The 24,998-nt window shown below is 35.3% G+C and overlaps 2 protein-coding genes across 2 annotated transcripts in view; one reads left to right on the forward strand and one right to left on the reverse strand.

Moving 5' to 3' along the window:
• LOC145241413 (surfeit locus protein 2-like) overlaps nucleotides 1-19,348 on the reverse strand; it is a 32,099-nt gene extending 12,751 nt beyond the window's left edge. Inside the window, exons 1-2 of the mRNA XM_080104341.1 lie at nucleotides 19,145-19,348; nucleotides 6,904-7,064 (exon numbers count right to left, since the gene is read on the reverse strand). Coding sequence (XP_079960467.1) covers nucleotides 6,904-7,064; nucleotides 19,145-19,243 — 260 coding nt within the window. The 5' untranslated portion in view covers nucleotides 19,244-19,348. The remainder of the gene's footprint in view (nucleotides 1-6,903; nucleotides 7,065-19,144) is intronic.
• Nucleotides 19,333-24,998, forward strand: part of LOC145241411 (axonemal dynein light chain domain-containing protein 1-like) — a 182,933-nt gene continuing 177,267 nt past the window's right edge. Inside the window, exon 1 of the mRNA XM_080104340.1 lies at nucleotides 19,333-19,437. The gene's annotated coding sequence lies outside the window, so the exon portion shown is untranslated. The remainder of the gene's footprint in view (nucleotides 19,438-24,998) is intronic.

A 24,998-nucleotide genomic window follows, 5' to 3' on the forward strand; every position in this document is an offset into this window, starting at 1 on the left:
CAGTGTTGTGACTTTGCAGGCCGGTAATAATGAAGACAAGCATAGTGGTATACTAAACAAAATATGTATTAACAAAAATATGTTACAGAAGTACACATGATTCTGGAGCCATAACTGCAATGAATCAGTGCCACAACATTTAGATGTAACTAATTAATGTCTGAGTGAGTTAATATATTCTTGCAATGAGTAGATCATTTACTCCATAAAAAAAAAGAAAAAAGCAAGCAGGGTCCCTCCCCCCTCCACAAGTAAAAGATTTACTTTCACCATGACTAATGTTTATACAATTTTTTTTCTTTTCTAATCTAAGACAGGGTTATTGAGAAGTGCAAACAAATGAACAGATGAATAATTTGGAGGTAATTTTACCCCTATAATGCCTCCTAGGAGGACAACCAGGTATCCCCAAAAATCTGTTCAGGCAAAAATTTATTTTCACCATGTTATGACTAATGTTTGTGCAAAATTTCTAAAAAAAAAAAAAAAAAAAAACCAAGCCGTGGTTAATCAAAAAAGTGAGAACGGACGAACAGGAGTGAATTACTAGGTCCAATCCCTCCTTTGTCGAGGGACCAATAAAAATTGCATCAGTTTAGAAAAATCTCTTCACGGACACAGACAGAATAGATACTGCACTGATCCCAGTTCGAAAGCAAGGAGTTATATCAAACAAAATAATATGAAATTTAACATTTATTTTTTGATTTTGTTTACTGCAACACATTAACCCGCACAAGTTATAGGTGCCACAGGGCTTATGAAGAAGAACCTGAAGTCCTACCTAACTAATATACCTGGTAAACCGAGTGCAAAAGAGATCCAGACAATTGCACTTAAGGGAACAACAAGGATACTAAAAAGAGCTCTTGGCTGGTTTCAATAAAAAACAGGGCAATGTTGGCCGCCCCCACACCCAATGTTACAATCTTCAAAGGACAAAAAAAAAAAAGAAAAAAAAAGAAAAATTGAACACAATAACACAAAATGTTGCAAAAGAAAAGTAATTTTAATTGCAATTTGATATTTCTAATAAAGAATTTATTTATATGATTGGTATATTTTTAGATGTTTCAATATAACTATGGATGCAATCCAAATAAATTTTATAAATATTTTTACACATTGTTATAAGATGATTCATCCTTTTCTCATGAAAGCCTCAGTCATTTTGGTTGGTTGTTTTTGTTTTACAGCATATCAACCCTTTTTGGGTTATTTAATGCCAAATCAAAAGATTTTGAAGAAAAAATTTTTTAATAGAATATATTTGTTATTTTCAAGTCGGTTTCTATTTAACCCATAGTTGGAACCCTAACAGGTACTACCACTCTGGGTCAGAGTGGACCTGGAAGCAATGGCAATTAAAGGGTGGCTCCACACTCCCTAAAGCCCACAAGCTGGGGCCTTACCATTGGATATAGTTTAAGGTCATATCCAGGACCCCCATTGAGGGACTTTTACCCTCTGCAGGGGGCAGTCGGTGTATTCTAATGCCCCACTAACATTTTGTTATTTTATTTTGATTTTAAGTAATTTCATCAAAACATGTGTCAGAAAAGTAGTGAGAATTTCTTATCTGATACTCACTTTAAATCCTAAATAATGTAATTCAAAATCAATCACTTGTCATCTCTGATAAAATTTTGAACTGCACGGAAATTTTAACCCGACATGCCAAAAATAGTCAACAAGGTGTCAAGGGTCATGACAAAACATGAAAAAATGTTTGAATACTTGATAATAAATGTCTATTTTGAACTTAATTCATGTACATTTCATTTGTTGCATTCAAATACAAGTGAACTACATTGATTGCCTTTTAAATCTTTGCTTTCTATAATATAAAAGCGAAAATGTGTGTGTGTGTGCAATTTTTTGTATGTCCGCCAGTGGGGTCACTCATTCTTAAAACTTTTTGCAGGAAGTCAGTATCTTCAGAGAACTTGATCTCGTAGTACAAGTGAAATGCTTCTAATATGAGAAAAGTAATTAAAAAAAAAAAAAAAAAAAAAAATTTTTTTTATTATTCATTCTTAGAGAGGTCAATAATTATTTAATACCAAAATACAACATTTATAGGAGAAGATTATTTGAACATAAGCTGTTACTTAACCAAGTGCTGGAAGGATGGTTTATACTTTCCTTGATGTGCATTATATGGATTATTCCGACCACCATTCTAATTTTCAATATTATTCTCACAATATTTCGGCCAATGTAACTTGCGACTTTCTTCAACTCATGAAACTTTATGCTGAACTTGAATCTGTACAAAATTTCAAACAGAACCTTTTATTTAATCTACAGGTGTAGCATATTCTCATTCTGTCAGCCATGACAGGGTAAAAATCTCAAGTAATTCATAATTGTATTTTTAATATCACCTGTATGTAGGATCGAACCTTCAACCTCCAGAAGACTGTTACTTAGGGCTGATTATTACTCAGCACTTATATGCATTACGACATGGGTCTTTAAGTATCCCCATGGATTAAATAAAGGGTTCCATTCAAAACTACATAAAGATTCCAGACTTAAACAAAGATGCCAGAGTTTGACAGGATGTATCTGAAGCTCAGAGGTTATATTGACCAAAACAGAATAATATTCAAGAGAAAAGCTGATGTTGAAGCATTTCTCTTAACAAATACCCCGGATATCTTAGCACTAAGTGAGACTAACCTACACTCCTCCATTCCCTCTAACCACTTTAACATGCCTGGATATCTCCCACTCTGCCGTAAAGACTCTGACAGACATATGAACGGACTTGGAGTTTACATTCGTAATACCCTTCCCTTGACTAGAGAAACAAACCTAGAAACAGATGATCAAGCCTTTATGTGCTTTAGACTAAACATGCAACACAATATTAGCTACTATTATTTTCTCTACCGCTCTCCCTCGACTCAGGACTGCTCCATAATAAACAAAGTATCTGACAGCATAGACACGGCACTGTCCCTCGACACTAGCACACAAATACATGTATTTGGTGACTTTAATGTCCACCACAAAAACTGGCTTGGATTCTCTACTCACACAGATGCAGCGGGCAGCACAACCCATAGCTTCACTATATCTCACTCCCTATCACAAATTGTTACGTTTCCAACCCGTTTCCCTGACCAGGAAGAACAACACGCATCACTTCTAGATCTGTTTTTGACCACAGTTCCCGATGACTGCATAACGAAGGCCCACAGCCCACTCGGGAACGCTGATCATGCAGTGATAATGGTTGAAATCGCCCTAAACTCTAGACCCAAAACTGAAGAGCCAGTGCTCAAAACAACGAGATATTATAAAAAGGCTGACTGGGAAGCCATCAGGGAACTAATTAGAGATGCTCCATGGAAAAATATTTTCTCTCCCCCTGCTGAACAATGTGCAAACGAGACCACTGACTGGTTCAAAACTGCAATCGAAGCGCATGTTCCCAGGCGGAAATTTTATAGTAAGCCCCACTCTCCCCAATGGTTTACGTCGACTTATGCAACTGCCATTGCTCAAAAGCAGCATGCATACCGTAGGTTTAACCGACATAAGTCCAGTTCAAACAGACTGAAGTATATATAGAAGCTAGAAATAACGTTAAGAAAGAAATAGCGACAGCTAAGAGAGAATTTACGGAAACCACTAAAAAGCGCATCGAAGCACAAAAACTAGGAACTCGAGACTTCTGGAAAATCTACAACAGTGTAGTAAATAATGGGGCAATCAACAATTCCCCCACTATCCAACAATCACGAGGTTGTCTCCTCAGCAACCGACAAGGCTAACATGCTTGCCAGTCGGTTTGCCTCAAACTCCACACTGGACCCTTCCAACCACCCCCTACCTGACTTTCCTATGCGGACAGACGCCACACAAGACGATCTGAAAACCACCCCTGCTCAGGTGCATGCTATCATAAAAAACCTTGACACCTCAAAAGCATGTGGACCCGATCTTATCCCAGCTGTGCTATTAAAAAAGTGCTCAGCCGAAGTAGCTCCAGTTCTCTCCAAACTCTACAACAAATGCCTTAATGAAGCTTGCTTTCTGGGCTGTTGGAAAACTGCTTCTGTTGTACCAGTATTCAAGAATTCTGGCGAAAGGACAGACCCATCAAATTATCGCCCCATTAGCCTCCTCCCACTTTTTGCCAAAATATTTGAGACCATAATTAACCATGCTCTAGTCCATCATCTTACAGATGCTAAACTGACAAACAATATGGATTTAGACAAGCCCGTTCCACAGCAGACATCTTAAGTGTGATCTCTGAACGTATATACCATTCACTGGACAACGTGGGGGAGGGCAGAGCGGTAGCTCTAGATATATCTAAGGCTTTTGACAGGGTATGGCATGAGGGTCTCCTCAGTAAAATCAGATCATACGGTATCACTGGTAGAATACTTAACATAATTAAATCCTTCTTAGATAAGAGAAAAATCCAGGTTGTCCTCGACGGTCGTACATCTAAACAATATGATATAAATGCGGGGGTACCCCAGGGTTCTATCCTTGGACCTCTATTGTTCCTGATATTCATAAATGACCTCCCCGACAACATTGCCTCTGAGATGGGTATATATGCTGATGACACTACACTCTATGGCAGGCACAACAGGAAGACGAATGAACACATTTCTAGAGAAATGGTGGAAACACTAGAGGAAGACCTCCAATCTGTAGTGGAATGGGGACAAAAGTGGTTGGTCGCGTTCAATGCTGCCAAGACTAAACTAGTTTCATTCAATAATTACAAGAAACCCTCTCTACCACCCATAGCAATGGCCAACGACTCTTTATCTGAGAGTCCATCTTTCAAACTCCTTGGCCTAACGTTCACAGGAAACACGAGTTGGAACAATTACATTGAAGGCATTGCCAGGGCCGCTGCAAGAAAGGTGGGCTCTCTCTACCGTGCTAGAAAACTACTAACACCCGAAAGTATCCTGTACCTCTATAAGGCCACCATTCGCCCATGTATGGAGTATTGCTGCCACATCTGGGCTGGTGCATCTGCTACTAGTCTCTCGCTCCTTGACAAGGTTCAAAAGAGAGTCGCAAACCTGATAGGCCCTGAACTGGCATCTAAGCTTCAGCCTCTGTCCCATCGACGAAATGTTGCATCCCTCTGCCTTTTCTACAAGTATTTTAGTGGTGAATGCTCTGACGAACTGCAATTACTTATGCCCCCACGACGTGAGCACCCTCGACAAACCCGACAGGCTACTAAATCACACCCCCACACTGTAGAGATCGCTAGATGTAAAAGATCTTTTTACTCCAATAGTTTCTTCCCCAGAACCGCTAGACTCTGAAATTCCATTCCAGGTCCCTGCTTCCCCAACAGTACTGACGTGCAGAAGTTCAAGTGTAACGTGAACCGACACCTTGCTGCCCAAATCCCTACATAGTACCCCAGTAGTTGTTGCCCCTGATAGTAGCCCCCTACACCAAAGTGGCAATTTGCCTTGTTTGGGGTGAAAATGTAATTAAAAAAAAAAAAAAAGAAAAAAAAAAGAAACAGTACTTTAAATGACACAAATTATAGTTATCTAAAAACTTCAGAAACAACTTTCCTCAATCGCATTACAATAATTGAATAAGATTCAACAACTGGTTTAAACAAATGTTTCTGAACTTTCCAATGAGGTTTGATAATTCATATTATTTGGACAACATTTCAGTCGATGTAATCTCCAACCTAAAGACTTGTGGCATAATGGATAAAGTACTAGGTAATTCAATTGTAAGTGACACTCTTCTGGACGTTGAACATTCAATCCTCAATGCAGACATAATAAAGAATACAACTGTGAAGTAAGACTTTTTGGTCCCCAACAAAAAGAGAGGACCTGTAAATTCACCCTTGTCCGTTCGTCTGTCCGCACTTTTCTCGATAACTATGTCGTTGAATTTTTTTAAATTTTGCACAAACATTAATATGATATGAGTAAAAATGTAACAGAATGGATTTTCTGGGAAAACTGCCCCCCCCCCCTAGTGGGGGGGGGCTTTTGGGTTAAAATGGCTAAAATTGACACTTTTGTGCTTATTAAAAAAATTGATGCCTTGGATTTTTATAAAACTTTTTGAGAAGTTGTAACTAACTGATTTCTATATCATTTTGTTTGTCTAAACTTCACGATAACTCTTGGGTATGCCCCAGGGGCTCTTTTAGGACTAATAAAAGCACTCCATTTTTGGGAATATTTTACCATATTTGTCCAAAACTCTCTGTGTATGGGGGAGGGGGGGGCAAATGATGTACTTAATCATTTCTTTTTCTGCATAGTGCAGAACTCAAATTTACATATGTTAAGGCCTAAAACTGCACCGTTTGTTCATTTTCACCAGGATTTGACGTTCCCTGGAGACTTTTGGGGCTAAATGGAGAGGGGGGGGGCAAATACTGAACTTAGTCATTTTTTTTTATGCCTCGTTCACTGTTCACTCATGGGGGACCATGCATGCTTCACTTTTTTTTTTTTATAGAAATCACCACAAACAATGCATGAAACCACTTGATGTAAGGAGCTAACAAAAATGATGAAAAAAAAAAAAAAAAAAAAAAGAAATGCCTATTGACCGTAGTCTTCAAAAGATAAGGGTTATAGGTAGGAAAAAATAGTCAACAGGAAGAGTTCCACAAGTCTGCAGTTCTTGGAAAAAAGTTACCTAGTCATGACTAACGAAACAGGATCATGTAACTTCTGTAGATGAAATAAAAGTTTCCGTTTGAAATTTCATACAGACTCAAGTTCAACAGTTACATCGGCCAAAATGTTGTGCAAAAAACACTAAAGATGAGAACAATAATCCAAATTGGTTTGAACTTGTCTACGTCAATTTGATAGACTGCGTTGGTATCCATCACTGTCCCTTCCACCAAATGATACTCACTTGTGAAATTTCTTTTTGCTGTCAACAAGGTGTTCTTTATATTTAGCAAAGTCACAATTATCTTTCAGGTCTTTCAAGCGACGATATTTCTTCCCGTTTAGGTAAATATTAATAATCTTTTCATCACAAGACATTTCATGGCCAGACAACGTACAGTGAATCTGTTTGGTTAAAAAGAAATGGATTATAATGAGCATAAAAATAACATTTTAATGTCATCATTATATAAAGAGAATGATTTCTATACAATAACACTGGCTTCTTGTCCAGAATTCCCCTTATATTAAAGAACAAAAATTTAAAAATATGTATGATGTACATACCCATGATAAAACAAAAATATCATATTCCAAAAATCATAAATTCATCAAGTAGTTTTATTTTTATAAAGAAAATCATTTTTAAGTGATTGATGAGAATTTGTAGGCATTACAACATAAATCAACATAAGTTGAATTGAGTTATCTCTTTAAGATTATTTTCAAAATTGTACACAAGACAGTCACTCTTGTTACTCATAAAATTTAATTGTCTTATTTAAAAATAAAACTACATGATCAACTTACGTGATTTTTGGAATGTAATATTTTCATTCTGTCATGAATATGTACATCATACAGATTCTTCTTTAGTTTTGTTTTTAACATGGGAGAATTCTGGGCACAAACCTAACATTGCAATAATCTTTGCAAAATAAAATAAAATGGAGTGTCTTTTTCTTTTTTCTTTTACAAACTTAGAACATACAAAATGACTTTTAAAGAAATTTTACATGCAAGTAGCCTCTGACCCAAAGTGTGCCATAGACGATATAAAGTTGACCTGTGATTAACAGTAGGGAGTTGAACTTGGCAATTTTTGTCAGGAGCCGATGACAGGAATCAGAGTCAGCTTTTGTTGCTTTTTTTCCCCCTTAAATAGAAACATAGAAGTCAAATTTTTCCAGTCGATTCTCAATCTCTACTGAGCTTGAAAAATAAAAGATAAACACGAAGTGACTCGCTAATCAAGGAGAGTAGAAAGTGGACCTTTGCTTTACTTTTGGCAGCCTCTTTTCTTATTTTGCCTTTCAATTCCATCAGCAATTTTTCTGACAAATAGAGAAGAATTGCTGTTTTCTGGGTTGGAATCTATCCATCTTACAATCACCATTGGCTGGTTTTAGCTCTTGAAGTATTTTTTTTTAGTGACTTTTTTTTATCAAGTGACTTTATACCTTGTCTGAAGCAATTTCCATAAGAAAAAGAAATCTGTTTTATGAATTAAATATATAACGACTTGAAAAAAGTTAGCACGTAATTTAAAAAAAAAAAAAATGAAGTGAAATTTATTTTTCAGCAGAAAGTTATTGTTAAAAAATTATGTCAAAAAGAAACCAGGGAAAAATAATAAATAATAAGCTTGTTTATTCAATATATAAAACCGTATTTATGAAAAGAAGGCATTTGGTAGACATCTTGCTTCAACGAAATCCAAATTCCCAAAAGGTTAATAGAAATATTGAACATATGTGCATGATGAATTTGTACGAAATAATATTTGTTAACTTTTAATAAAAAGAAAAATATTTTAACTATTTGCTATAGGAAAGCAAACACTTGATGTTGGCAGTTTCTAAATGACTTCAGAATAAGAGTATGCTAAAGAAATTGAAAAACATGATAAAAAAGTTTACATCAAACTTTCACAAGTGAAATTATTTTCAGAGTAAAAATATTTTTCTCATAAACGATTTAGTGGTAAGAAGAGTTACTTCCCTTGAATAAAAGGTTTAATGCCATGTTGTCACTAATTTTGAATTGTTTATGTGATAAAAGTATAGTTAACAACCAAGAATATATATATATATATATATAATTATTTTTTTACTATAATAATTAAATACCTACAGACACTAGTGTTTCATCCTTTCGGGATTCTTCAGTGCAGGGTGTCACGATTACTACCAGTCGAACGATTCGAACTCTGCGACACGAGACATCTCTGGCTCGATTAGCGGAGGCCGTATCCATTCGGCTACCATTAACCGTGTGAAATAGCGTTGAATTTTAAACATTTTAATTTAAATGTTCATTACGTCAGACAGTGATCAAATCGTTATACGATGATCTACGCATAAGAGCTAAATTGACAGACTTTTAATTCAACTGAAAGTGCTCAACGATAAGAAACGAATTTCTTAAAGGGGCTGTCATAATTAAATACCTACAGACACTAGTGTTTCATCCTTTCGGGAATCAGTTGCCATACTTTAAAAGTAAATTTTAATGCGTTTGCTAAAAGTTATATATATATATATATATATATATATATATATATATATAACTTTTAGCATCCGCATTAAAATTTACTTTTAAAGTATGGCAACTGATTATAAGAATATTATCTTTGGATTTATTTTTTTTTAATTAAGTTAACTAATAAAAAACTTAAAAAATATTAGTTGATTTTTGGAGGTGGTCACTTAGCTTCAGACTAAAAATAAAAAACGGCTTAATCTACTACTAACCTTAAGTACGAGGAGAGAAGGGTTAAGGAAGAAACATCAACAAAAGAGGGCCAAGCAACCATTTTGTTTCATGTGCCAAAAAAAGTTTTTGAATTAAAAAAATGAAGTGTTTCAAAATTTTAAAAGTATACAAGTCGGTAAAAAATTTAATTTTAATGTGCTTGGTAAAAGTTATTAGTTGCATGTATGTGTTTATATATATATATATATATATATAATTTCACCTCAGCTATTAAATATGCTACAACTTTATTATAATGGCTTGTTTGGATTAAAAACTGGGCAGTAAAAAATTTATTTTAGACTGGGGGATTAGTTTAACATACAAATTTAACAAAATAATCACCCACTTTCCAATCAGATAGCATTTTAAGGCAGATAACCAATCTTTTTGACTATTATTTAAAAATTTCTTAGGAATCAATTTTAGTTGGGTTGGATTAGGAGTTGGATATTTTTAAACGTTTTCATCTGCTGCCATTCGTTAAGGAAGTACAAGTGCAGTTAGTTGATCAGAGCACATTCCATAGAATTAGTTGTAAAAATAAGAAAAAATAAGGATGCAATATGGAAGTGATACGACAGAGGTCAGACTCATTTTTGCATCTTGTCCAAGAGGTAGAAGATAGTGATTTGGTGCACCAACCCAGCTATGACAACAATACTGGATGCATGGATGAACGGTGGCTTTATACAGGCTTTATAGAGAGAGATACAGGAACATATAAGAATTTTTCTAGCCCAGTAGAGGAAGCCCACCTTCTTTGCAGTCATCTTAGCAGTATCTTCTAGGTATCCCAATTTGTATTACCTGCGAAGGTTAGGCTGTATGCTCAATATTGCTATCAGCATGTTAAGTGTTTTTATACATTTTTTTTTTTTTTTAATTCAAAAATGTTTTTGGCGTTTTTGACATAAAACCACCAGAACATGCCAAGCACTGATCAAATCCTAAAAATGCTAAGAAGCTAGGTTAAATTACAAAACACTAAAAAACAAAACAAAAAAAAAAATGAAATAAATAAATAAAATAACATTTATCCGATACTAATTATAAAAGCGTGAAAAAGAAAAGAAAGCCAGAGATGAAAAGCTGACTTACCGACAAGGAGAAAGAAAAGAAACATATACATGATAGCCATGGTCACAGGAGATATGCAAATGTGGCAAAATAGAAAGTGTATAAAAAAACGAATGAGTTCAGTGGGCGAGATTTCTGTGGAGACAACTGAAAGATTTTTATTGTTGTTGAGAGACGGAGAAAACACCTCAATAACTACAATTAAAACAACAACAACAAAAAAAAAACTGGACAAACAATTAAATATAGCCACAACCTACCAAAAACTTCATGAATAAATATTGTTTTATTTTTTGCGGAAGTAAGTAAACATTTTTTTTTCATGTTATTAAATACTATTGCACCTTATACACCGATTACTTTTTTTGGGGGAAGGGGTTAGGATTTTGTTTTGGGGTTAGGGTTTAGGACTTGCTCCGGCATCTGTAATATCTTATCTAGGCTGGTTAACTTCATTCTTGTGTGCTTTATTGTTATGATTGATAATAAATTAAAGAACTTAATTTATCTTCTTCCAATTAATCAAAAGTTGTCTGCCTTGCTATGTATTGGCTAACCGCCGCATCTGTTATCGCTTGCTGATTGACAGATTAGCAACTTGACTAGTGTTTGGCAAATTCCGGCTGTTTGTGCCAAACATTTACAAGAAATTCGATTCATAGCATGAGTGTCAGAATCTAGTTTGTAATATGCACCAGTACCAAAAATAAATATGCAACAAATCTTACCAAAAGCAATACTTTTCTACCTACCTGGATAACTTTTTGTGTTTTAACTTGTTTTAAAATATTTATTTACTTTGAAACAAAAATAATGTCATGTCTATTGGGTTACAACGAAAAAAACAAAAATGACAGTTTCATTAGTTATTTTAATCCTCGATAATCACTCAAAAATAGAAAATCAAACAAAATATTAATAGAACATTACATTTTCACACAATTGGTAGCATTTATTGAATTAGGTTTCTAGGGTAGGTGGAAAAGTAATTTATCTTACCTTTGATAACATTTATTTGTTGTATACTTATTTTTTGGGTACTTACTAAGAATACGGATCATGCTATTTTTTAGATAGGATTTTCAAGTTAAACTCAATTTTTATAGTATCTTTTGTCTATTAAATTGTTAGGTGAAAGTACAGAAGAGTTATAAAATGCCATCCATTCTCCATGTTAAGAATTGATTTTTAAGTAATAATGTTATTTCAGTACGGTCCGTATTTTTCATAAGTACTATTTTTCCCCCTATTTTTTTTGTTTGCTTTATTGACTATTGTAAAAATACTGACACCTGTTTCATTGTTTGATCGATTGTTTTAGCGTCCGAAATTATCTATTTAAAAAAAAAAAATTTATTTTTTGCATAGTTGATGCTAGTTATCTCCCTTGTATAATCATCTCCAACTTCATTAGAGTAAAAATACTAACTTTTTCGGTGAAAGTGCACTGGGGGACCACCCGAAAATTTACCCTTGGAAAATCCTTTAAAATTATAACTAACGTTTAAAATTCCAGGAAACAAGTAGTCTCCAAAATATAAAGAAATGCACCACTGTTATGATTTAATTTGTTGTTAAGAGTTATCCCCCTTGGGATTGACATTCATAATAAAAGCGCCCTCTGTTTCATTTTCCCGCTCGATCCTTTCAAGAGCGTACGTGTATTTTACAGTTAATAAAACCTTTCTAAAAGGCAATTCTTTACTTACTGATACTATTCACTTCAATTTTATTAACTGTAAAAAAAAAAAAAAAATAAAAAAAATAATGGATCGAATCTTACGTCCCGACAGATTCGAGGTGGAACCTACATGCCCTAATTCCGAAAAATCCTATAGGCATTGGAAATTAACCCTCCAGAATTATATCCGCTCACATAATAACGGATTAATCGAAAACACTTCAGATAATTTCTTTGCCTTGATCAATTGTATTTCAGCCTCTGTTTTCGATTTAATAAGCGATAAAACCGACTACGATAGTGCATTAAGAACATTGGACGCCGCTTATTTAAAACCTGAAAATATTGTTTATAATAGATATCGATTGATGACGACGAAGCAACAAACAACACAAAATATAGATGCCTTCATACTATAATTGGAAATGCTTGCCAAAACATGTAACTTCGAAGCGGTTTCTGCTGAAGAAAACAAAAATCAATACATTCGGGAAGCTTTCATCGGCGGAATTTCTTCTTCGTCCATCCGACAACGACTGTTAGAAAAACCCATCCTGACTTTACAAGACACATATGCCACGGCCAGATCTCTTGAACAAGCAGAAAAGCATTCGATAAGCTACGCAAATAACTTTACTGTAGCAGCTACAAATGATCCTTCGGGCTACAATCGTATAGCTGTGACTAAAGAAAATATGCATCCAAAAGGGGTTTGTTTTTTCTGTGGAAAATCACGTCATCCTCGATATTTATGTCCTGCACGAAACGCCGAATGTAAAAAATGCAAAAAAAATGGTCATTGGGCTAAAGTGTGTAAATCTTCTATTTCTAACACTCATACTGCTGTTCTTTATGACGACTCTGACTACCCCTCACCTTCTCTATCCTGACTAGGAACTAACTCCAAAGATGTCACATTCACTCAATGCCAAATTAACGGGCACTTCGTGAACGCTATGGTGGACTCCGGCAGTGTAAAAACATTCATTAATGAAAATACTGCTAAAAAACTTAAACTCTTCACAATACCTAAAAACAAAACTATAGCTCTGGCTGCTTCCGATCAACATGCTAAAATAACTGGCGAAGCTGTCGTGGATTTAATACTGAAAGATAAAACCCATTCTGGAATAACAATTGAAATCATTGAAAACCTTTTCATTGATTTAATAATCGGAAAAGATATTTTAAAAAAATATAAAAAAGTAACACTTAAATTCGACGGTCCTAGAGACAAACTTATAATTGGAGCTATAAACACGAATAATTTTTTTCCTACCATAAACGTTCCACCCCCTCCTCTCTTTTCTAATCTTTCTCCTCATACTACTCCTATTGCGACAAAATCCCGACGTTACACTTTTGCCGCCAACAAATTCATAAAAGAAGAGACTGCTAGAATGTTGAAAGAAGGCATAATTGAACCTTCGATATCTCCGTGGCGAGCGCAGGTTCTTGTAACTTCGAATGAGAATCATAAGAAAAGAATGGTAGTCGACTACAGCGATACCATCAATAGATTCACGGAACTAGACGCTTACCCAATGCCTAATATCAATAAGATGGTAGACGACATCGCTCAATATAACATCTTCTCTACTCTCGACCTAAAATCTGCTTATCACCAAATACCTATAAATCATGCTGATCGTAAATTCACTGCGTTTGAAGTAAGTGGCAAACTTTTTCAATTTACTCGTCTTCCTTTTGGCGTCACCAATGGAGTAAGTGCTTTCCAGAGGAGCATAGACTATATTATAGAAAAAGAAAATCTAACCGATACCTTTGTGTATGTTGATAACGTAACTATATGTGGGAAAAATCAAGAAGAACACGATTACAATCTTCAAAAATTCTACAAAATTGCTAAACAATATAACATCACTTTAAATGAAAATAAAAGCATAATTTCTTCTAGTTCTATTACTCTACTCGGCTACACCATAGAAAATAATCAAATAGCTCCCGATTATCAAAGACTAAAACCATTACTCGAAATGCCACCTCCGCTGAATCTTAAATCTCAAAAAAGAATAGTTGGAATGTTTTCCTATTACTGCAAATTCATTAAAAAATTTTCTGATAAAATTTTATTACTAAATCAAAACAAAGAATTTCCACTACCTCCATCTGTATTAAAATCTTTTCAAACATTGAAAAATGATCTAAAAGACGCCACTTTAATAACGGTAGATCCAAATAAAGAATTTGAAGTAGAAACGGACGCTAGTAACTATTGCATTGCTGCAACACTAAATCAAGAAGGTCGTCCTATTGCATTTTTTTCAAGAACTCTCAATACTAACGAAATTAAGCACCATGCAGTAGAAAAAGAGGCAGCCGCTATTGTAGAAGCTCTCCGTAAGTGGCGACATTTTCTACTCGGCAGGCACTTTAAAGTCATCACAGATCAGAAGAGCATCAGCTTCATATTCGACAATAAAAGAAAATCTAAAATTAAGAATGACAAAATATGTCGTTGGCGTATAGAATTATCCCAATACAATTTCACTATAGTTTATCGACCTGGACCTGAAAATATTGCTGCTGACACATTCTCTCGCATCTCTGCTCTTACTTACAATCTACAAGATCTTCGTGATTTACATAAACAATTATGTCATCCTGGTGTTTCAAGATTAAGCCATTTTATAAGAACGAGGAACCTCCCTTTTACTTTGGATCAAATTAAGAATATTACTGACTCTTGCTCATCCTGTCAATTACTGAAACCCAAATTCGCCAATACCAATGGAGGGACTCTCATTCAAGCCATATAACCTTTTCAACGATTAAATCTTGATTTTAAAGGCCCTCTACCTACTTCTATACATGGCAACAAATATCTACTTACTCTAATTGATGAGTATTCCCGTTTTCCTTTCGCTTTTCCTTGCAGAGATATGACAAGCAAAACCATTATCCACTGTCTAAACAAACTCTTTTCAGTTTTTGGTTTGCCTGACATGATACATACTGACCGTGCTTCTGATTTCTTAGCAAGAGAAATAAAGGATTTTTTACACAAAAAAGGAATTGCTACTTCTAAAACAAGTAGGTATCATCCTGAAGGTAATGGACAGATTGAAAAACTCAACGGTACCTTATGGAAGGCCATTCAAACAACATTACATTCTAATCAAATGAAACTACCTTATTGGGAAGACATACTACCGGACGCACTTCATTCAATTAGATCATTACTTTGTACTGCCACTAATATGACTCCCCATGATAGACTTTTTAAATATAGTCGTAAATCTGCTTCCGGAATTTCAATTCCTTCTTGGGTTAAACCAGGCCCAATATATATTAGAAACCACACTAAAACAAGTAAACATGACCCTCCTGTAACGCCTGCCACCCTAATAGATGTCAACCCCCACTACGCTTATGTTCAACTACCTTCTGGTACTGAAACCACTGTCAACGTTCGAGACTTAGCTCCAAACTCATCAAATGAAGAAAACTCTAATAATAATCCTACTACTTCAGAGACTTTATTTGAACCTTCTACTAATGAAAACATTGGTCATGAGGAAGACAAAAATCAATCGTCTGATCTTGAAGAAAATCAGATTTCACTAAAAAATAATACTGAAAATCAGCATTCCTGCCAATCTGTGCGGAGGTCGTCCCGAGTTCGACAATTCCCTAGTAAATATAAGGATTTTGTGACTAAATACTGAAAAAACTGCAGTTTGGGTTCATATGTTATTTGTAAATAAAATGATTCTTATGTGATTGTAAAAAAAAAAAAAAAAAAAAAAAAAAAAAATTTGTCTATAATTAATCACCCCTTACTTGAATACTTTAGGACGGGGAAAATTTTATGATTTAATTTGTTGTTAAGAGTTATCCCCCTTGGGATTGACATTCATAATAAAAGCGCCCTCTGTTTCATTTTCCCGCTCGATCCTTTCAAGAGCGTACGTGTATTTTACAGTTAATAAAACCTTTCTAAAAGGCAATTCTTTACTTACTGATACTATTCACTTCAACCACAAAAAAAAAAAATAAATAAAATAAATAAATCAAAAAATTGTGGCCACGTTAAATTTTACGTTGAATTATTTAGAAATGTGATCCCCCCACTTTTTTAAAACTAACATTTCTTCATACCTTGGAAACTCCTTGTTTGCCGTAATTTTAAATGTTATTTTTGTTTTTAGCGTCCTTGAAAATCTATAGAAGTAGCAATTTACAAGGAATTTTCGAGGGTGGAGTGATTCCTCATATTGTAAGAAATTATTTCTCACATCCCAATTTACTCCCTCCAGAGGCAAATGAATCCACAAATACAAAAGCCATACCTTTCAAACTCAAAATTTATCAAAAGTAACGGCAATGAAAGTTTATTGGTTCTGGTATAGTCCATTTGTAAAACGGTGGCCAGTTTTGCCTCTATAGCATAGAGCCGGTAGTATGAACTCCTATTTTTGAAGTGTTAGTTCTTTGTTCCTCGGAAGGATCCATGTATATTCATGGTGGACTCTGCGGGAATGTTGGTGCCTATAATTAGGCATAATGCGAGTCGCTTGGGACTCTAGTTGAATTGAGATAAGATCCAATATTTGGTAAATATAACCATGAAGAAATGTTCATGAATGTCATCCTGTAATTAGGATAATTTCAGCAATATAAAATTGTCTCTGCTTGTAGAGATGTGATCCTTTGTTCACCAACAGTTTGGTGATACAACATGAAGAAATTGACGTAGCTCCCTTTATATGTGGGAGCTGCTGAATTGGAGTCCATCCTTTGCAGAGTTCTTGCTTGGACTAAAAAATAAAAGCATGATACAAAAAAAGAGTGCCAAGCAATTCACTTGACTCATTCAAAATTAAAGATGGCGAATGTAAATGGAATTTCTTACAATATTTACCGAAAATGCCTTTCCGTAAAAACAGCCCCAACCTCCCCATGTTAAGAACAGCTTTCAGAATAAACATTCTTTGGAAATTGGACAACCAGTACACATTAACCCATTTTTTTAATTTCGAATTATTTAATCAAGTAAAAATTCTATTTTTTTTCTCCTCGATTACAAAAGTTGTTAGCAAATTAATATATACAAAAATATCGTAAAAACTAAATTTAACTTGAAAATACTATGAATAAAGGCTTGGGTTTGTGTTACTGTACACATAGATTCGAAAAGTTGTCAAAAAACAAATATATAACAAATAATTGTTATCAAAGACAAGATAAGTTACGTTTCCACCTAACTGGACACTTTTTTTTTTAGTGTTTTTATATAATGTAAAATGTTTATTCAGCTCGAAAAACATACTGTGTTTACCAAATCAATTTATATATATTGGAAAATTCAAAATGGCGCCAGACTGCTGAACACGGTAAGTTTGGGAAAGGGAGATAAAAAAAAATAAAAATAAATAAAAAAAAGTATACAAAATACTGTTAGAAACTCACTCAATAGGTTACTGTGACATAGGTTGACATATATTTGGTGGGTTTTATCCAGTATTTTGTATAGTTTCTTATTTTTAACTCCTTTTCCCAAACTCACCGTGTTGAACAGAGAGCCGGGCGCCATTTTGAATTTTCCAATTACATCGGTAAACACTATGTTTTTCAAGCTGAATAAACATGTTACATTAAATAAAAACGCTAAAAAAAATTATCCAGTTAGATAGAAAAGCAACTTATCTTGCCTTTGATAACATTTATTGGTGCTAATGCAGAGAGTGATCAGCGTTATTTTTTTAATCGTATTTCCACGTTTAATTAAAGGTTTATGATATGTTTTTTTTATTCAATTGTAAGGTTAAAGTACAGAATAGGTACAAAAACACCTTCCCTTGCCCATGTTAAGAATGGCTTTTTAAATAATAACGTTATTATTTCAGCACGGATCACTCTCTGCATGAGTACCCATTTATTTGTTATATATTTGTTTTTGACAACTTTCTCGAATCTATGTAATAAACCCAAAGGCTTTTACACTTTTTAATCAAGTGTAAAAAAAAACTGATGTTGGCTCGCTACTACGAATTCGGAATAGGGTACGTGAGCGAGAAAAGCGAAAGTAAAAACCAGGGAGACATCTGCAACAGGAGTCCCTATTAAAGTTTTACGATAACCCTTCTTTTTTTTCTAAGGTGAAAGTACAGAATAGTTATCCGCCTCTCCTCATGTTAAAAATGGCTTTCTAAATAATATTTCAGCACCAAATAACAAGTGCATAAAGTACCAATTATTTTTAAGAAAATGTGGTCAAAATGCGATAGAGTACCAACTAAAGACTTACTTTTCCAAAATTCATTTGTAGAGGTATTCGGGTTCGTTTTAAATGATTATCACACCTAAAATTGTCGCCAGACAAATATATTTTATGGTATAAAAAAACTTTATTATCCAATGTATTCTCTATTGTTTTCACTGACGGCCATGTTTGTTTTCGCGCACGCTGTCAATTTTTGAGAATACCCTTAAAAATTAACTTTTTAAAATTAAAGCGCATATTTACCAAATAAAAGTTAACACTTAATCAGGTTGATAGAATAAGTTATCTAGCATTTGGTAACATTTATTTTCCTTTTTACCATTTTCGATTTGTTGTCTTTGTCTATACTACAAAATGCCCGTAATGCTAATCAAAATTGCTTGGTTGGAAGTAATACTAAAACCATTCATGAATCCGAAACGCATTCCGTTCTAAACAATTTCTGTGACTTACTCCCGATTAATGTTGAAATTTTGCAATAAACACAAATGAACGTTCTTCCAGATTTCCGAAGAAAAAAAAATCACAGTACGTTTTGCAAATGAAATAAAATTGATTGTTTTTATTTAAAATATCAAAAAAAAAAAAAAAAAAAAAGCTTATATTTTGAGGAACAGGGGAGTCATAAAAAGAATTAGCGAAAATAACAGAGAAACACGTGGTTGGTTCTCTACTCCGCAGAAAACATTTCGGCGGTTTAAAAAAAAAAAAAAAAGAACTCACCTTTTTTTTATCTGGAAGATACTTCAAATTTGTGTTTTTAGATAAAATATGTTGAATTTCTAATGGCGCCGTCGTTGTGTTCTCTTCTTTGGCATCCATCTTTTTTTTTCTGCAATACTAAAATACGCTTCAAAAACGTTATGTCGCATATGTGAAGTGAGGAGAGTTCATTTGGGAGCCATTTTTTTTATTATTCGGCAGTTTTGTACAACTTCCGCTTCCGTTGTCAACAGCAACGCGTAATCAAAATCCAATTTCAGCTTTACTTTCAAGTCTGCAATTTTCTACATTTGGTAGGCAATTTCAAAACTAATTATTGAAAGATTTTTCTGTCTTTTTTCATTTTCCTCATTTTAATGATAAATAGTATAATCTATCTATCTATCTATCTATCTATCTATCTATCTATCTATCTATGAAAACTGTGGATCTTGCAATGCATTTTGTTTGTAAATACATACAATTAGAAATAGGCAGTCATTAAATCGGGGGTAGGGACTGCATACTTTCACCATGCACACTGAATGACGTTACAAAAAGAGGTTGATCCGTTGTCGTGCGCATATATATATATATATATATATATATATATATATATATATATATATATATATATATATGTGTGTGTGTGTGTGTGTGTGTGTGTATGTATGTATGTATGTATGTATGTATGCCTAAAACTTTCGACAAGGTGACGGATTTTCACGAGGTTTGTATCGTTTTGAAGCTTGACCCTTTGGACGGCAAATATCGAAAAATTGACCAAAAACATTAATTCCTTCACCCTTAACTGGGCACTTTTCTACAGAGAGGGGGTCGCTTTTTTCGCCGAGAAGAACTAGAGATGCTAATAAACACAACCAGAATCTTCAGGCAGGATATCCGAATCGAATTCGGCATGGAAAAGTGTACACTGGTGGTTATGAGAAGGGGAAAACTAGAGGCATTGGAAGAGAGGCCCCATGTTTTGATAAGCTTCTGGGTTTGACCTTTACTCCTGATCTGAAATGGAACACATACATCAAGTCTGTGGCCAAGGTCGCTGGGAAAATGGTGGGATCCTTCTACCACTCCAGAAGATATCTCACTGCTAATGCAATTCTCTATCCGTATAAAAGCCAAGTACCTCCAAGGATGGAGTACTGCTGCCACATCTGGGCAGGAGCTGCTAAAAACAGTCTGTCCTGCCTTGACAGAGTACAAAATAGACTTTGTGGCTTGGTGGGGGATGACCTTTTCTCTTCCCTGCAACCTCTCTCCCACAGAAGAGACGTTGCGAGCCTGTCTCTGTTTTATCGTTATTTCCATAGCAAGTGCTCGTCTGAGCTCCATTCTCTGGTCCCCCCCCCCACGCCAATCTTTCACGAAAAACACCCGACTAGCTGAAACCACTGTCAATAATTTTCCCCGCTCTTTATATGTGCCTAAATCAAAACGTAGATTCCATGAACAAAGCTTCTTTCTTAGAACTGCACGGCTGTGGAACTCTCTGCCGCTTGCCTGTTCCCCCCCGAATTCAACTTGGATGTCTTCAAGTCCAACACAAACAAATTCCTGATGAACCGCTCCCTTAAGTAATGACACCTTATCAAATCCCCAATACTAACTATTACTACGATACTATCCCACTGATTAGTGTACACACAATAACCCTTATCCTCGAGTGACTCCTAGGCCTTGATAAGTGGCACCCCCCCCCTATGTAAAAAAAAGGTATAAAACTATCCAACCAAATGGAGATGAGAGCACTAAGTGGACATGACAGCTACAAATATCAACAGAAATGAAAGAGAAAATTGAAAAGGAATATCTGAAGGACAAGAAAACTTCTCAAAACCAAACTATATAGGAAAAACCTAATTACAGGCATAAACACATGGGCAGTGTCACTAGTAAGGTACGCTGGACCATTTATTGGGTGGACCAAAGAAGAACTGAGACAACTTGACCAGAAGACCAGGAAACTCAATGCACTACACTTAAAGGACGATGTTGACCAACTCTACATAAAAAGGAAAAGACAGGAAGAGGACTAGTTTGTATAGAAGACTGTATAAATGACATAAAAAAGAAATAGAAATATGCATAATGCAGAACATTAAAGAATAATTATCAGAGTGAGAGACACTGAAAGAAAGAACAAGACAGAAAAAGAAGAGATAAGGGATAAAACAAGAAAAGAAAAATGGAAAGAGAAACAGCTACATGGACGATTCATGGGGATGACAAAAGACAAGACTAATAAAAAGATTTGGACATGACTACAAAAAGGATACCTAAACAGAGAAACTGAATTCCTCATAACAGCCGCACAAGATAACGCTATCAGAACAAACCACATGAAAACAAGGATCGATAAGACACATTTAAACAGTAAATGCAAACGCTGTGGACAAAAATGGCTGTTGTGATAATGCACCTGTTGCCAGTGTGTAATCTCTTATGATGATCTGTGTCAGAACTCCTAGTGGGTACAAATAGTAACCCTCGATTTTGTGTCATGTATTTTTCTAGTTCTTTAATTGTGACATTTACTCAATTCTTGAAAGTACTTTGTTCAAGCTCCCTGGCTTAACGTTCACAGGAAACATGAGTTGGAATAGATACATAGAGATCATTGCCAAGGCTGCTGCAAAGAAGGTGGGCTCTCTCTCTACTGTGCTAGAAAGTTACTTATGCCTGAAAGTATTCTGTACCTCTACAAAGCCACCATTCGCTCATGTATGGAATACTGCTGTCACATTTGGACTGGTGCATCTGCTACTAGTCTCTCGCTCCTTGACAGGGTCCAAAAGAGAGTTGCCAACCAGATAGATCCTGAACTGTCATCTAAGCTTCAGCCCCTGTCCTATAGATGAAATGTTGCATCCCTCTGCCTGTTTTACAAATATTTTAATGGTGAATGCTCTGACAAACTATAAGCCCTTGTGCCCCCTCGACGAAAATACCTCCGACAAACCCAACAAGCAGTGAAGCCCCACCCCTACACAGTAGAGATCCCTAGATGTAAGGCCTTCTACTCTTTCGGGACAAGATCAAAGTGTAGTATCTGTCCTTCAGATGCTACACTTCTATTTCTTGTTCTCTTTCGGTGGAGGAGAAATCCTTCACGACTGAGACAATTTTTATTTTTGTACCTTTTCTCCACGTTAAAAAACGACCCTGGTGTCTAACTCTGTCCCGTGGGGAGGCATAGTAAATAGGTACTCTAATAGATTCTTCACCAGAGCTGCTAGATTTTGGAATTCTCTTCCGGTTTCCTGTTTCCCCAACTGACATGCAGAAGTTCAAGTGTAATATGAACAGACATCTTGCTGCTAAACTCTCTACATAGTAACCCTGCAACTTAGGTCCCTGATGGTAGCCCCCTACACCAAAGTGGCAATGTGCTTTGTTTGGGGTGAAAATGTAATAATAATAATAATAATAATAATAATAAAAAATTCAATACTTACTAATCCATTCCTATATTCTGACTAAAAATTTTACTTGTACTTGTTAGTGTTTCCTGCTCCTTTTTTTTTTTTTTTTTGGTAGTAAATTCATATTATCCATATACATGAGGTTATTTATTTCTACCCTGCATTGTATCTCTTTGGATATGTTGGCGAGTGGCATTATTGCTGTCATTTGAATGAAATTGGCAGGGCTCCTTTTTACTGACACCATAATTCGTACTACCTCTTAGTTTAGATTTGTTCTCTTCACTGCCAAACACTTGACTCCTTGTCTTTCAGCCTTCTTAATGCAGCCACATCCCTCATATGCAAATCAACGAATTTATATCTTTAAACTACAACAGCAATACTGGAGAATGCCTCTCTGTATCCTTAGTTCTGCCGGGTGTTGTTCTCCAGCTGTCCACTTCAGTCTCCATTTTACCATTGCTTTTTATCTGATATGTTTACTTTTTTTTTTTTTTCAAGGAAGTCATCACTTATCAAGACCAAAAGGCCACTCGAGGATAAGGGTTAATGAATGTAAAGTTTAGTAATTTTTAATTAAATTAGTAATAGTTTTGTAATCATCAAGGGTGCAGATCGCATAGAACTTGGATTATTTAAGGGGACGGCCCAACAAGAACATTTACATTCACATTGCACTTGAAGGCTACCATATTGTAATCGGCTGGGAAGCAGACCAATTAATCAGTGTTCCACATGTGAGTAGTTCTAGGAAAGAAGCTTTCTTCATGGAATTTGCGTTTAAATTTAGGCACAGATAGAGAGTGGGGGAAATTGCTGATAAGCGGTTGTAGCTAGTCGAGTGTTTTTGTGAAAGTTTGACAAGGGGTAGACCATAGATTGGAGCTCAAATGAGCACTTGCCATGAAAATAATGATAGGGAGGGTAAAGACAGGCTCGCAACGTTACTTCTATTGCTACGATACTGTCCCATTGATTACTGTACATGCAATAACCCTTATCCCCGAGTGGCTTTCGGGCCTTGATAAGTGGTGTCCTCCATGTAAAAAAAAAAAAAGAAAAGAGGTTGCAGGTTTTGAAGCTGATTTTGAAGTTTATCAAGGCATGATAGGGTACGCCAAGCAGCTCCTACCCAGATGTGGCAACAGTATTCTATTTTAGGACATACTTGTCTCTTATACAGAGAATTGCATTGACAGTCAGATACCTACTGGAGCGGTACAATGATTCAACCATTTTTCCAGTGATCTTGGCAACAGATTTGATGTATGAGTTTCATTTCAGATCAGGAATGAAAGCCAGTCCCAGAAGCTATTCAAGACATGGTGCTTCCCCGAGATGAGAACCATTCATTTCAATTGGGACCAGATGGGGGTCAGAGCGATTATGATGAAAAGAGAAAAGCTTGGTTTTAGCTGCATTGAAATTAACCAGCCACCATACCCTATTGCACCACATGCTCAAGAACAGAAAGATCTTGTTCATTGTCAGCCTTTGAAGTGTTGCCATAGATTGTGGTGTCGTCTGCATAAATGTCTAGGAATGATCTAAAAATGTGATTTGGTAGATCAGGAAGTGAGTTGGGCTCAGGATGGACCCTGAGGGATGCCAACATTAATACTGTGAGCTTCTGATTTCTGCCCATCAACGACTACTCTTATAAGCCTATTAGAGAGAAAGGATATTTTTAACTTTTCCCTCTGATTGGATTTTTTATGAACCGTTCTTTTATGAGTCTTTAGCCGGTTAAAATGGTTTTTAAGGGGTCAACGTTTCGGCCAACTATTCCTCTGGCCTTTGTCAGGTGGTAACTGCGATGGATAGGAACTTTGAATCTCCTAACTGCATTCTCAGCAATCACTGCCATCCGTATTTGTTGTTGTCTCACCACGTTTTGGCCAAGTAAGCCTCTGGCTGGCTTTGGGTAGGATTAAAACTGCTATCTTCAGGCAATGCTCATCTGGAACCATAGAGATTCAATGTCTCTATCAACTGTGCCTTCGGGGCCCGTGGTGCAGTTGATAGAGAGTTTTATTTATTAATATAAATAATACTTATTATTATACTCAGAGTATTATTTATAAATAATACTCATTATTATTATTATTATTATTTTATTAATAATACTCATTATTATACTCAGAGTATTATTTATTAATATAAATAATACTCATCTCAATACTGAATTCCAATTAAAATCTATAATAATATATACACATTTTGGACAAAATAAAATATCGTATTTAAGCATATTTTATGACCGGGCAAAACTGACTGCCCCCCCCACCTCTCGCTAGTTGAATATATTGCCGACGTGAACTTTGTCAAACACATCCTTTATATTGTCTATTTGGTAGTATTTTTGTCGGGTTTGTTTGAGATCTTAACATGCAATGAGTATGTGTTCAACTGTGAAGGTAGACAGGCAT

This window comes from Euprymna scolopes, chromosome 20 (assembly GCF_053919585.1).
Source record: "Euprymna scolopes isolate OS-2025 chromosome 20, ASM5391958v1, whole genome shotgun sequence".
NCBI lineage: Eukaryota > Metazoa > Mollusca > Cephalopoda > Sepiida > Sepiolidae > Euprymna > Euprymna scolopes.